A 15,320-nucleotide genomic window follows, 5' to 3' on the forward strand; every position below is an offset into this window, starting at 1 on the left:
GGTTATTTTAATGCAGTGAAAAGTTTATATGCTACTTTTTTCAATACACTGTCTAGAATGCAATAATTCCAAACAAAGTATTACTATACATAGAGAGTGATCAAATATATAATAATGTAAGAATATCTATGTAACGAGTAAAGAGCTCCTTTTAATTACTAAGACGTCAGGTTTGTTTATCTCCATAGTATAAAGAATGGTTCACGGATCAAAATGATACCTGGTTCAAGAAAGAGGTGTTTCTCTTACCTTTATTTTTTAAAGAGTGCTTTTACTTTGGGCATGTTTACTCAATTACTTTAGTCCAGGAAACAGCAGCAGGGTAAAAGATGTGTATGATTTAATTTTTAAGTCACAAATGCAAACGAATTGCCCAATTTAGCCTGCATTTTTAAGTCTACTGAGGTCTTTCTACTAACAAACAGGCTTCACATAGTGCCCCCTTAGCTCCTTTTGGGGTGAGGGCAGGACCGCCTTTTTCAGTAACGATTTAGACTGAGACCAGCTTAAACCCCTTGTAAATTCACACCATAAGTCTTTACCAGCTTATTACACATTTACACTTCTACATGAGTTGTGTTCAGGAAAGGCCTACAAGTAACAGGGCTATTGCAAAGCTGTGGAAGGAAATTCATCCGAAGCATCTGCTGAAGGGCTCTGCAAAGCCCTTTTATGTTTGATGTTCGCAGAGGGGAAAGACAAACCCTCAGGAGCACCGGTGTTCCTCCCAACAGCTTAGCAACTGGGGAAGAATTCAGTACAGCTATCTTCAAATCACTGAAATCCCAGCCGATATTAAATACGGTGTCAAGTCTACCTTATCAGCTGTGCATTGTCATGGGGTTTACGAGGTAGTAGTTTTAGCTTTCTCCAGTCCAGAAACTCATGGAGGCTGGTGAAAGGGTCTTGAGAAATAGAGCACTTATCCATGTCATTCCATACTTCCACTCCAACCAGCGCTACTCGAATATTTAGTGGCCTATAGAACTAATAAGAAAAGAAAAATAGTAACATGTCTATAAAACCCATTTTAGACCACATTGGATTAGAATATTTCAACGGAAGCATAATGTGGATATGAACCTTTCTTGCAGAGGCTTAAATGGTCTCTTCTCCAGGGCAATAGTGAACACCTGATACGACTAACTCAGACAAAACATTTCCGTGACTTAGAGAAAACAGTTCCGACCTGACTAAATATAATATAATGTAAGGCATTCAAAGACATCCAGAGATACATTACTTCTCTGTGTCCCACCCAAGTTTGGTATCTTCCTTCAAGATGAAACTCTGCAACTACCTTCACACATCCTTCACTTCTGGCCAGACATGCTGCTCCAGCAGGTGACTCTCTCCATGGCTGCCCACCGTCATTAGCACCAACGAAATTCGAGAGGTAGAGGCAGCTGTGCTGTGCTGTACTATGGTTGCGGTCCAAAATAATAGCTGAAAATTAGCCAGAGTCATCGAGGTTTGTTCACAGCAGATAAAACCAAGGATTTTAGTGCTGTGGTCTACATACACTATTGTCACACTGGTAAATGCCACAGTTGCTATGAAAGGGGAGCCAGAGCAGCATTAACGATGGAGCAGAGATAACAATTCTAATGTGAGACTAATGTGAAGAAGGATTCAAGAATCGATCAAGTCCAGATTTTGCTGACAGTCTGAGAAAAGCATATACTAGATCTCTGTCTTGTTTGTATGCATTACAGTCATTTGGATAACATTGCATTTGCTGGGCATAAATTAAGCATGAAACATAAATATATTATAATGCGCAAAATTAATTTTGAGCAGGTAACATATAAACACATATCCATCCTCCAGTAATAAGTCAGCGAGACAATTATGGAAGAGGTGGAGGTGTCTTCAGCAGCTTGTTTTTAATCAAGAATGCTTCTCCTTGAGTTATTGCTTTTGAAGTATCACTTGATAAGTTCTCAACTAAATTAAGACTCCCTCAGTTATAATTTCACTACTGGACTCCTAATTTTTTCTGGTCATACAGCCCAGCAAAAATAAACTTTGATTTGTTCAAAAACACTGTAGAGGACTCTTAGCATTTATTGTTAAGAAATTACTTCAAATACAAAAAATATAGTGTATGTCTCTCTCTTACTGCTCTCACTCAGCCATCAACTCCTCCTTCCTTAAGCACTGCATATTTTTAAATCTGCCACCTTCCTTGGGCTGTATATGTTATTGATACAATTGGACCCTCCCTTCCTTCTCAAAGGACTTTGTTCTCCAAATTCCTCCTCAAAATAAGCCCTTTCCTATGGGCTGTTCCATACGTGATTCTCCCCACCCTTTTCTCAGGTTAGTAAAATGGTAGGGCTAAATGGTGGATCTCCTTAGGAACAGTGCTTTCACAGATAGATGCATCCCATATGGTTCATGCGTTGTTGAGCACTGCGCAGAGCAGAGCTTAGTACGCTGAAGGGCATACAAGAGGTTTAAGTTTACTTTTTGGGTTTTACTGGCTGGAGAGAAGCATTGCTCTTAAATACTGGAGTATTAAGAAAGCAGCAGGGTTAGCTCTTTGAAAAGTGGGTGGATAAGGAGATGTGGCAAAGGCTGAGAAAACTGCTGATCTGAGCATGGCGCTTTCTTAATGTACTAGTAGAAGAAACATAGATTTCACAACACCTTCAGAAAGTTTAGAAAGTTTGGAAAAAGTGAAGTAACGCTCATGTTCTTACCTTATCAACATAATTTGCGATTTCTATCAGCCTCTGCTTAATTTTTTCCACATCCTTGCCTTGTCTCTGAAACTTGGAAGGTAAAGGATCAATGTACTAGCAGCACAAATATTGTAGCATTTCCCCCCCAACAGCCACCTTACTCTGCCAGCAGTGTCCGTGATGTTTAGGGATTACGCAGTGCAACCGAAGGCCATCAGCGGACTCCTGTTGGCTTCGTGGGACCACAGTCTGCCTCAGAATAAGCACAGACTACGGGATAGGATTTTGGTTCTCACAAAAAGATTGTAAAATCCCTAAGTCTTACATAGGGATCTTTCGGGGACTGATTTGTGGAAAAGGCTCTTCTGTTAGCTGTTTAGCTCTTACAGCAGACTGATTTTAATTCCCTAACTAGGAGTGTCCAGGGAGACAAAATGTAAGTAGCAACATAATTCAAATCAAGATTGGGATCTATGGTTGCCATTCAACTCACTGGAACGTTTCTACAGTCAGTCCTGGTTGCTCGCTTTGAAGCTTTCTTTGCAAACTGTCAGGAAGGCAGTTGTGCTTCATGCAACCTGATGGTGAAGTACTGCTTGAAAAGCAAGTGCAGGAGGAATCTATTTTTCAGCACCAAAGGAGAATGTTTTTGAAGAAGTTGCAGAAAGGGTTAGTTAAAATCATCATTATAGAATAGTTTGGGTGGGAAGGGACCTTGAAGATCACCCAGTGCCACCCCCTGCCCTGGGCAGGGACACCTCCCACCAGCCCAGGTTGCTCCAAGCCCCATCCAGCCTGGCCTTGAACCCCTCCAGGGACGGGGCAGCCACAGCTTCTCTGGGCAACCTGGGCCAGGGGCTCACCACCCTCACAGCAAACAATTTCTTCCTGATATCCAATCTAAATCTCCCCTCTTTCAATTTAAAACTGTTACCCTTTGATCTATCTCTACACTCGTGGTAGAGTCCCTCCCCATCTTTCTTGTAGACCCCCTTTATAGCAAGGCTGCTATCAGGATCCTGGGCAGTGAATCTGCATTTGTCTCTTCCTGATTTACTGACAGATAGCCCAATTTTTTGAGAGTCAAATTCCCTATGAAGTATTGCAAGAAACTTTTACGATCTAGTTTCAACGTTGCCCTATCTTAATAGTGCCTTCCATTGCTTACCCCTAATTATGGAAGAAGCTTTACTTTTGAAAACCCCCATGTTACTATCTGAAGCTGATGGCTCACAATATCGTGGGAGCTGAACTGAGCTACCTGTTTCCCACCGGTGCTTCCCATAACTTTTTAGTTTTAAGTTTCTTACCTCACGATTATCTGCCACAATAACAAGCTCCACATACTTCGTTGTCTTCAGAGTCTCCCTCTTGTGCTGCCAAAAAACATGCAAATAGCATTTTGTTTTTTGCAATGTGACCCTTGGAATCAGCTCTTCCTCAGTCCAACAAAGCGCTTGCAAGAGCAGATACACAACATCTCAGATTTCCAAAGACTTCACTACATACAAATTGTTATTGTGTTCTTTCTCCTCATGGAAGTCTTCCTTTTATCTACCACGACAGAAATAGTCTACTTGGTACTTCCAAGAAAAAAAAACACAAAAACACCCAAGATTTGATCACAGCAAGCAGGAAAGTGGTGCAAAGACTCTCTCAACCTTTCAGCTTTCTGCAGTTGAAATGTTTGAGTTATCTTCCTCGCAGGAGAATCTCATCTCTAGCAGAAAGACCTTTGCTATTTCCAAGGCTCATTTAAAGAAATGATGAGATGACTTTTATCAAACATTTCACACAATAGATAAACTGGCTACTAAGAAAAATGAGAGATAAAGGGATATTGAGTGAAGCAGAGAAGAGATCAAGTGGTCAACTGATAAATCATGTAGGAAGAAAAACGGAAGAACAAAAACTGCAGAAAAAAACGGACTGAACTGTCAGCGTCTGGAGAAGCAAACTAATACTCTTAAAACAGAAGGCATACATTTAATTTTGTATCTGTATATTCATATAAAACAGCCGAACATGCTACTTGCAGTTCTAAATGCAGGTCTAAAAGAATCATAATATTTAGCTGCAAAAAGATCACTGAAGAAAAGGAAACGATTTCGTAATAGAACTAGTCATAGCACAGCTCCTCTGCTACCCTAAATTTAAGTGACCTATTAATGCCTGTAAAAATTCCGTGATTTACAGCAGCTGAGCATCTATTCTATCATTCCTCCCTTGTTTCTGGAACGAGACAGTTAGGGAAAAGAGGTCTCAGCAGTATATCTGATCTTCATGCCAGAACTGAAGGAGCTTAAGCAGATGTATGACCTACTAATGACCACGATGTCTTGAACTAAACTAATGCTCTGTAACCTAAAACATGACTAAAGCTTTCCAAAGCAAACTGTTCCAAGGCAAACTGCATGATCTCCTAAGCTAAGTCAGTGCTGGACATCACCTTCGAGCCAAATCTCACAAAGGTTTCTTCACATTACCAAAGCATTCCTCTTTGTTATCTGCAGGCTAATGATTTTGAACATTTTACAAGAAGCATTGTGTTTCAGAGGAAAATGACCGATATAACCTTTAGTAACTCTGACTTTCAAACTCATATTTAATAGTGTTACACAGCCTTTGAACTACAGTAACTGAAGAATAGATAAGTTCCATTTGGACAGTATTTATGAAGTGAGAAAGCAGTAAAAGCTATCATTAACGAACTAAGCATCAATGATACAAACACTTCACAGGATTACACTTATTAGGGGGTCTGGCAAATGAGCTCAGGTAGATCTCCTGGTATTTGGGTTCTTTGTCACCCTTTTGTGAAACTGTCACCACCATGGGGACATGGTGTGCGCAGAGACTTGGCGGACATGCCCACACCTCGTCTGTCACACAGACCATCAGCAGCGCCTGGTGATTATGCTGGCTGGGAACCAGGACACCAAGGAGTTACCATGTCCCCTCCTGCTGCTCCTGGAACAGCAGCAGATGCAATACAAAAGGGCCTTCCATGTCTCAGTGGACTTCAGATGGATCTGTCGTGCTCTGGCAGAGCTTGATTTACCTCCCTGCAAAATATATCAGACACGAGTGAGATGCCACGTAGGCAAATGAGCATGTAGGTTTTGTTTGTGGCAGAATTGCTCTCTCACACACTAAAAGACATAAACCTGAAATTTATTATGTCGTCCTGATCAGAGATGTACCCCCAAGGCGCCTCTAGTCTTCTTCCAAGTGAAGAGTAAAAGATGAGACATGAAAATCCAGGTACAAAGATATAAGAAGAGCTCTGTTACATCAGTCAGTTTAAACCATCTACGCTCTGCCAAGAGTAAAACTGCTTGGACTGGAGAGGGTTAGCCTGAGAGAAACTGGCTAGCAGGGTATAATCATATAAGCCTCTGGTGACTGACTTGCATAACGAATCCATTCCTGTGATTTGCCCAAAGGCTATGCACAGTCCTTGGATACAATATTTATTTATAAAATGTACCTAATTATGACTTCTTTCAGCTTGCTTTCTGCAGCCAACCGCATCAATGCGCAATCCATTGCCTGAGTTAATCCTTCAGAATTAAAACGAAGAGTCAATACTACAGCCATGATAGATACACATGACGGGAGACAATATGCTTTGTGCTGCTGACCGCTGCCTGTCTCCCCTGCCACAGGACCATGTCAGGACCACACCTGATCCCATCACAAAGCCACTGTCCCGTGTCGCTGTATCCCTTCCTCATGCTCCCCTCCCTGGGAACCGGCATGGCTGAGGTTCACGCTGCAGTGTTGCAGCTCCTCTTTTTCTCCGTTGCCCTGAAAGGCTCAACTGCCTGATCTGTGGTCCACCAGCACCACCAAAAATGGCTATTTTGTGTGGCCACAGAGAAAAAAACATGCTGTAGGGTCTGTCTTACACATCAGGTTTGAGATGTGTAGGTTGAGATGTGAGATAGGATCCTCTCTCAATGGAGCTCAACTGGAAAACACACTCCCTGCTGCAATTTGAGGGTCCACTGAATTATGAAAGGACCCAATATTTATGAGACCCAGCTCCAATGGAGCAAAACGTGTCTGCACACATCTGCTACGTTATCTGACTTGCTCTATTAAATCTCGTGTTTGGATCTGGGAAGCTGAGTCTACTGTTTGTCCCACCATTTATCTGTATTTAAATCTAACCCAAAGGCTAGTCTAATTTTGTGGTATATTGATCTCACATTTCAGCTCTGCTCAATAAGCGTTTTGTGTAGATAGTTGAGTGAAAGGTCAGGGGACAAACAAGAAGCTCATCCCACACGCAGCAATAAACCAAAAATTTTCATCGTGGCCTGAACCTGAGATAGATTTCTGCTGAATTGTGTCACCCAGTGTAATATGGAGCAGCCTTACGTCTCCATACTTTGCAGGTCATCTTTATTCAGTACGTCCTGACAGTCTACTTAGATGATGACAACTTTGAAATGTGAAAACTCGCTCCACGCGTTACATTTGACAACTTTCAAAATTCATACATTAGAAGCGTATCCAACATACTCATTATATATATTGTACCTACCCATATGATGTGACTGTTGACAGGTTTTATAATTACGTCCACTCAACCACAGCAAAAATATTTTTCAGATATTTAAGGCGAATTCTGACACGTAGTGGAAGCCATCAACAGAATGTGAGAAGCATGAGGGTAACAGTAAAATTGCTTCGATTGTATCAGCTAGTTGTGTGCACACATTTTATTTCAGTTTCCCAGTGTTACATTGATTACTTCAGTGAAATTCAGTCAAAAGTCACAAAGATTTGGGGGCAACCTTAATAAGGTCGTGAAAAGCACTTTCCAATGCTACGTACGTATTCAGAAATAAGCTTAGCCCAGAAAATGGTGCATGAAAAGGCATTAGAAGCAATATTTAATACTCCTAAAAGTAAAATAATTTAATTCCACTACATAAATAATATCTAGGGATGCCATTTAGGTTGCTGTCCTTAAGAATTAACTTGATGCAAAGGCTTAGCAGTACATGTAAGTATAAATCCCAATATGGGATATTTAATAAATGCTGAAGGCAGATTTATATCATTGTATAGTTTCTGAACACCTAAGCCAGTCTTTTCTACAATCCCCATCCAATATGCAGATGATATTACTACAGTATTTCCTCTTCCTGATTTTTAGCTCATTTAATTTTCTGCAGTTTCCATTAGCTAGATGCATTTCATATTAAGTGCATTTCTTCCTACATAGAAACAATTACAATAATACATCTGTAAAGTAATACGGTGATAATGTTTTGTCCTGCGTAAGACACTTCCCTACTAGAATGTAAAGGTTCAAAATCTAATATTAGCAAGGCATCACAGCTATCAGGTTCTCTTCCATCTTGGGTGGGCAAGAACTTTTCCAGACATTGCTCAGTGCTCTTAGGGGGGTCTTAAATTCTTGTTATAATCATACATGAACCAAAATATATTACCATAAGATGAAACCATAAACTTTTCTGTGACGTCTCATTACAAAAAGAAAGTAAAAAGCAAGTTACACATGCAGGATGAAGAAAAAGTAATAAAGCTTTAGCAAACTGTGTAAGTACATGCTTGATTTTAAGCATGCACTTCGGAACATGATGTCAACAGAAATCAGAAGGTTGAACGTTTTGCTCCGTAGGAGCTCTGCAACAAAGAATTTTGGTGGGCAGTAATATGGAAATGCTACCAGAGACGTAGTCAGCAAACCAGAAACATAAAAGTGCGTCATTCACCTACCCTGCCAGCTTGGGAATGGTGTGATGTGTCATCGTCACCAGCTCTCATGGCAGAGATGTCCAGCTGGTGGCCACAAGATCCCGGGGCTATTTTCAAATTCTCTGCTCGGTAGATCTTGTGTTCACTTGTAGCACCTTCTAATGGCTCCAGAATGTAGCTTTTGTTTTCAAATACAATAATTCCCCTGTTACAGGAGAGAACAGAGTAAGACACATGGTTTTCAAGAGCTAATGCGTGTTTGTCTGCAACCAAGTTACAACAGGTTTTAATAATGATGGCATATGAAAAAGCAAAACGCTGATTTACAACGTCATGGTCGGGTAGAGCAGGAAATATAAAAGCTGTATATTTGTCATTGCAGCACACTATACTTTAAGAGAAGCAATGGCTCAAAGAAAATTTTCCTTTTCTGAAGTGCTGTACTGTAGAACAAAATTACATTTGTTTTTCATGTGTTTTCCATTCTCCCAGTGATGCATTGCTATTGCTGAATGGAGTCATGATGCGTGTGCTCCTGAGGACCTGTGGCAAACAGTAATGAATGAAAGCGTGGTGAAATGCTTTTGTAAGAAGAGGTACAGAGTGAAAGCATTCGTTATGAACTGCAGTGGGCATTATACGTTTTAAACCAAATGCTGATGCAAGCATCAGCTTTGCCAGATGAAAGATGCACCGCAGTATCAAAATGGATTATTAAATATTGCACAGTGGAGCAGCAGAATAAAGCTTCAGTATATTAACCAGTGGAACCTGTTTAACGCATTTTACTACCCATAATAATAATTTATACAGCAATACCACCTACTCTCTGAGGATCTCAAGGGTTTTCCATCAAGGAAAGCTCTCTTGCTGCACTACTCAGCTACAGCACACAAAGAGGAAAGAGGGCTTTAGGAAGAGACAGAACACCTCGCTCCAAGAATATGTGGAAAAACATAGGACATGCAGCCGATTCTGGGCTTTATGTCCTCCTCCTGACCAAAAACCACCCTCCCGGTATGCTCCAGACAACTCACCGAATAAACCCTGTGCTTGGATTATTCTGCTGGATCCTGCCTAACTATTCTGAGCTGCTACAGTAAAACAAAGTTGACAAAAGCTTGAATATCTTTCCCATTTCTCCTGCTGAAGAGGCTTCTGGCATAAGGCCGCCCTTTCAGCTCAGCAGAGAAATATCGGCAGCGTGGTATGGGTGTCCATGGTCTGCACATGCTGGAATAGGACTTCTGGTACTATATGGTATAAAGTAGGACAATCATCTCCAACACCACCACTGGAATTAGCCATCATAACTGCAGCTGGAAGACCACAGAGTAAAAAGACTGTACGTTGGGACTGGCATAAACAAGAAGGCATGAAGCAGATTTACAGACAGCGCTCAGGTAGAAATCACTGTAAGAGAATGGAATTTAATTCTCAGTGCCTTACAAATGTCTAACTTGCACCCTGAGCAACATGCTGCCAACCACCCAGGAGGGTCCTAGATAGTTCCTACATCGAGCTGGACATCAGGTTTTGTTGGGTAACTGTGTGACCAAAGAAAGGCACCCTTTAAAAACCATTTCTCTTTTCTAAACTAGGGCTAAGCGTTTGCTTATGGTGTGTTGTAAGCTTTCATCAATTAGACACTACACTGAAGAGTGCAGTGCATTACTGATTTCTTCCCTGTCTTTAGATTATACAGGCATTAATCCCTAAGAAGCGGCAAAAGTTCAGCAGCAATAATTACCATCTACCTACCTGGAATTCCTATGAAACTTTTAATTGGCCAAGGCATTCTTCCTCAATTCCTCCTCTAAAGTGCTCTATACTGTCTATATATATGCACTTACAAAGCAATCATTTTCAGCCCCAGACTGGTCCAATTTTATTAGTGTGTCTTTTTGGTGTATAGGAAGTGTCTGCTCTTTTTATTTCTGTCTGTACTGTGACAAAGGTAAGACACTATAACCATTGTGAGACTGATACGTGTCTCTATACAATTCTTCTGCAGAAAGCTGAAAAAAGAAAAAAAAAGAAAAAAAGAGCAAGGACCTGGAAGCAGGTTAATGACACCATAAAGAATGATTTTAAAATAAAAAGTAAAATTATAAGGAAAAAACTGCCCTAGCTATTCTATTCTTAGCAAGAGATGCTGAAGAAACTCAAAGCCTTTGCCTCCTAACCAGTCAACTGGAATTTTCCTTCCAAGCTGACTGCGCAGTTTTGCTACAAAACATCATTCACGTCAGTTCAGCCGAGCCAACAGATGACCATCTCACTGTTAACTAGAACAGCTAGAAGTCCAAGAGGGAAAAAAAAAAAAAAGACTGGAAACCCATATTAAAAAGGCTGGGCAACAGGATTCGGAGAAGCGTCTCCAGCGAAAGGAGCCTGCTCTACTGATCTGAACCGAGATTCGGGGTCTGATAATTCAGTTGTAGCTTCCTTAGTACCTCGGCAAATCAGGTGAGATACGTTATTTACCCATCGCACAGGCATGCTGTGTATGATGGATCACGTTTGGAAGAGCAGCACTGATTTATCACTACAACCCTTGTAGCTACAGCTCGGATGCGCTATCGCATGTGTGACCTATTAGAGACCTCCGAGCAGGTCACCCCGTGACTTGAGTAACCTTACACCCTACAGTTCTAAATTATTTTCAGATCTGCCTTATTCCTTGAAGAATTTAGGAAACTAGGGCAACATATTCCCTTTGCTCCAATAATCAGCAACTCTTCTAATCAGCCAACATAATCAAATAAGGATTGTTGTCCTTCCCTTGTGCAATTAATCATTTAATTTTGGAGGCAGCTGGAACCAGCAGTGGAGGCAGAAGTCCATTAGTCACTGTTTGAAATGGGCCAGCCTGACCATCTCCCTTCACTGACAACTCCAAAACAACATAAAACCATGAAGGGTTTTATTTTTCATGTCAAACTTTATCCTGCTTAGAACATTCACTTAAAAATATATAGACTTAAATAACTTAATTTAATTATTTACACTAGAAAGAGAGAGACTTAGTAATATCTTTTTCCTGGGTAATGCACTCTCTCTTTTTTTCTTTTTTTTTTTTTAACAAAAAAAAAAAAGCCAGAACCTTGGTGTCAAGAGTTCATACCCAAAACATGCTACATCAATGCCAGGTTTCCAAGGTAGCCCTTGTATTCCCAGCTATGTCTAAAACAACTGAATAACCTTTTCTTTACCCTGCATTTTCTTTAGCTGCAGAGGATATGGACAAATGACCAAGGTGATTAATTTTGTTTCCTGCTGAGCACGCCAGAGCCAGGGCAGCCACTGAGGCTCCCAACCCAAGCAACAGCATGAGCCTTTGAGAACAGTTCCACCTTCGCGTATGAAGCAATCCCACGGTAAAAAAAAAAATCTGCAGATTCAGCATAAAGGAAAATACACTTTTCATTTAATGCACAGTTCTCCTTTGAGTGCCGCCTACAGGATATCACACCTGGCCTGTGACCATCTGTAATAAGATAATGAATATCAAATATGAATTAACTTGGCCAGCTCTCTGGTTTTGACTAATTTTCTTTTCCTACAATTGCATTTTCCCCCCCAGTGATCAGTGCCAAGCACAGCACCTTAAAAATGCAACTAGTCAAAAGCTACAGCGTCTTTCTTTTTTTTTGGTGTGGCCGGATTAGATGAACAATACCCACCAGTCACTCAGTACTTAGAATTTGATGCAAATAAAACAAATACAGAACTACTTTTTCCTTTGACTTTTGTCAGGTGTTTCAAAAAAGCCTCTGTTACTCCTACGCCATTTCTGCATCTTCCTCTTGACTGTGGCTCTCCACCCTCCAGAGTCAGCCTGTCTTCCCCAAAGACCAAGGTGGTGCGGCTTTTCCATTTTTCAGGAGGCATTAATGTTAAATAATGTAACATTTTCCAATGCGGCAAATAGTATATTAAACTACAGATCCCCAACCAAAAATGATACAAGAACCCTAAAGGGATTTCAGCAGCTCTGCGAGTGCCTGAAGAGCGGCTATTCTTTAAGACCTGCTATTCTGCTAAAATCTGTGGGATTTCTAACATTAGCTCTACCAGACAAAAGACTACCAGAATTCCCAAGCTTATAAATATTTGGGAAAAATGCAATATAAAGTATACATTTTTTTGGTGACCAGGTCTCTAATTCATAGCATCTGTGCTTTCCCCAGTCCCAAATCACGGTGACGCTAAGTCAGAAAGATCTTGCGAATAAGCTGGGCAGGAAAGACAATTCAACCCCCACGGGGCTGTCCTTTTCATCACTGGTAGCAGAGAGGGAGGGGGAAATAAAAAAAAAATAAAATCTATATCACACAGTATGTCCAGGCATCAGTTCACAGGCTCCAAGCCAACTGGAAGCAGCTTCAGTGTGGTCTTGAGCTAATATTTTACTCTGCCTCTCAAGAGGGTTCGAACCCTGCTCGTGTCTGGTGGTCAGCACCAAATAAGCCACATCCACGTTGCTGCTCATCAGCTCTAAACAGAAATGGCACATTGGCATTTGCCCACGGTGTGCCATTATACACCGTATGGACACACAGGAAATGTGTATATGGGATGGTCTATGACGGGACAACTCCATCTCAAAGAAAAAGAAATTAAAACAGAAACGAAATAATTACTTTTTTATTAATTGCTGTTTAACTTGCCAGGAATCTCTCAATTAGGGAAGTGTAATTTGATGGAATAATCCCACTATTTAAATCGTTGATAAAGTAAAACGCGTTATTTTTTTTCTCTTGGAAAGAAAAACCAAAACAAAACCTAATGCAAGGCCAGTCGTATTTCATAAATCAACAGGCTTTAGGAAATCTCAAAATATAAATGGGATTTTTCTTTTCCAACTTGTCAGCAGAAGCAAAGGCCCTGCCAACATAAACCATCAATGCATACTTGTCTGAGAAATTGTGATGCTGAAGTAAAACTTGGCTATGACAGCATTATATGAAACTGTGATATATTATTCTGCTGTACTATACAGGGAAAGTTAAGTAAATCAATAAATCTGATACCCATGAATGCAATTAAACATTTGGTTTTAATGAAGCTCAAAGTTATACTCATTTCTAAACAATAATAATATAAAGCTCTATTACCACTGGAAGAGGAATGTAGATGTTTTCAGTTTGTAAGAAATTAATTAGACTACAGCGGGCTGTCGTGCTCACACACCACATACTCACGTGGAATCTGCCTCCGCCCGCAGGCACCGCGAAAGGCTGCGCAGTCCTCCCGTGCCACCTCGAAACCTCCAGGACCTTCCTTTCGTAATTAATGCTACAGCTTCTCAAGTAAAGGGTCTGACCCCATAACCGCACCGACAATTTCGACGGGGGTTTTAGGTGAATAAATAACAGCATTGGAGCCTTGTGGCCCGGGAGCGTTGTGCTGGTGATGCTCAGGGTGGAGGTACAGCAGTTACTCGCTGCAGTGCGTCTCAGCACGCGTGAAAGCAGAAGGTGATCCGTGAAGTGACAGGGGATTTTTATTTGTTTTTCTTATCAATTCTACATTCTCAGGATTTTGTGTAACAAATTCCCAGGCAAGTAAGCAGGCAAACAAACAAGCGAGGAAGAAAAATGAAGTAGTGAAGGAAAACTTAACTTTTAGCCTGTTTTAATAAGTTGCAGATGAATACTATTGGGATAAGTGAACAAGATGATCTACCGACTGTTTTTCTAACAGGCTAGGTGATCCTTAGATATTTTCCAAATGATTTGGTCCTTCTTTAACTCTACAGTACTGGGAAAGGCAGAGAATGGGAGCAGGACTCCAGAAACAGACGTACTCCTGTCTGCACCACTGCCCCTGGGCAGCCTTGGGCAGGCAACGCACATCTTTCTGCATCGGTTCCCCACCTTTAAAATGGGGTAAATTTTAGTAACCACAGACAATAATTATCTATTTGATGAAGGGCCTCACAGAAGACCCGAGTAATACTGTTATCCCCCTATGCTGCACATCAGGATTCCATTAAAATAACAAGCCTGACCCAAATCAACGAAGGGCAGCCTCGCAAAGGGAGGTTAAAGCAGAAGCATTATTGGTTTTTACATACTGCAGGAGCGGGAGAGGTGTTCTCACGCAGACACATCATTAGTCAAACACGTTTTATTCCAGCCTTTCACTAACCTGAAAACATATCCTAGAGCACAGCGTCTAAAACGTAGTCATACCCAGAGACTACCGTAGTCCGCACTTAATCCTTTCTCAGTGCAAGACAGATTTGCCCAGAGCAAATGCCTGTTGGGCTGCAGCTTTGATGCCTGGAATTTAAGCAGGGAGTTACTTGAATCGCAAGCGATAATGCAATTTCATGTCCAGCGTTTGGGTTGCAAGAAACAGTAATTGTGTTATCAGAGAAAGTGTCCCATGTGAGCTGGACGGGGAGGGTGACAAGGCGGACCAAGGAAAGCAGAGAAAAATGGAGGAGGAAAGAGACGTTGGCAGCAGTGCCGATTTTGTGAGCGAACGGCGTAACAATAAAAGAAGGCTTGATTCAAACTTGCACATCATGTTAAGGCTTATAGGATGCTTTTTCGAGACACAAAATATATGAAAATATTTTAAGTTTTGTGTTTGTTGTTGTTGTTTTTTTTTTTTTTTAATTAAGTGCTGTCAGACACAGACTTGATGGAGAAGAGGCAGGCTCAAACAGCCGGGCACAGATCATCTGTCACACTCGTCCCGGCAGAAGCAGGGATGCTTGGGGGATTACCAGGCACCCAGGGACAGGGTGCGCACAATTGTCAGAGTAGAGATAGCATTCATCTCAGATCACAGAGGTGAGTGTGATCCAGGAGCTTTTTACCACTGGAACAGACAAAATACAGAAGCTATGAACCCCCAGAAGCTGAATGCTTTCTATGCTCA

General features: G+C 41.2%; 1 protein-coding gene across 2 annotated transcripts in view; it reads right to left on the reverse strand.

Moving 5' to 3' along the window:
• ADAM12 (ADAM metallopeptidase domain 12) overlaps positions 1-15,320 on the reverse strand; it is a 190,301-nt gene that overhangs the window by 60,670 nt on the left and 114,311 nt on the right. For both annotated transcript variants that reach the window (XM_074591861.1, XM_074591862.1), the window contains exons 6-9: positions 8,445-8,628; positions 3,998-4,063; positions 2,706-2,777; positions 818-987 (exon numbers count right to left, since the gene is read on the reverse strand). In XM_074591861.1, the coding sequence (XP_074447962.1) occupies positions 818-987; positions 2,706-2,777; positions 3,998-4,063; positions 8,445-8,628 (492 nt within the window). The remainder of the gene's footprint in view (positions 1-817; positions 988-2,705; positions 2,778-3,997; positions 4,064-8,444; positions 8,629-15,320) is intronic.

This window comes from Larus michahellis, chromosome 6, assembly GCF_964199755.1.
Source record: "Larus michahellis chromosome 6, bLarMic1.1, whole genome shotgun sequence".
Lineage (NCBI taxonomy): Eukaryota > Metazoa > Chordata > Aves > Charadriiformes > Laridae > Larus > Larus michahellis.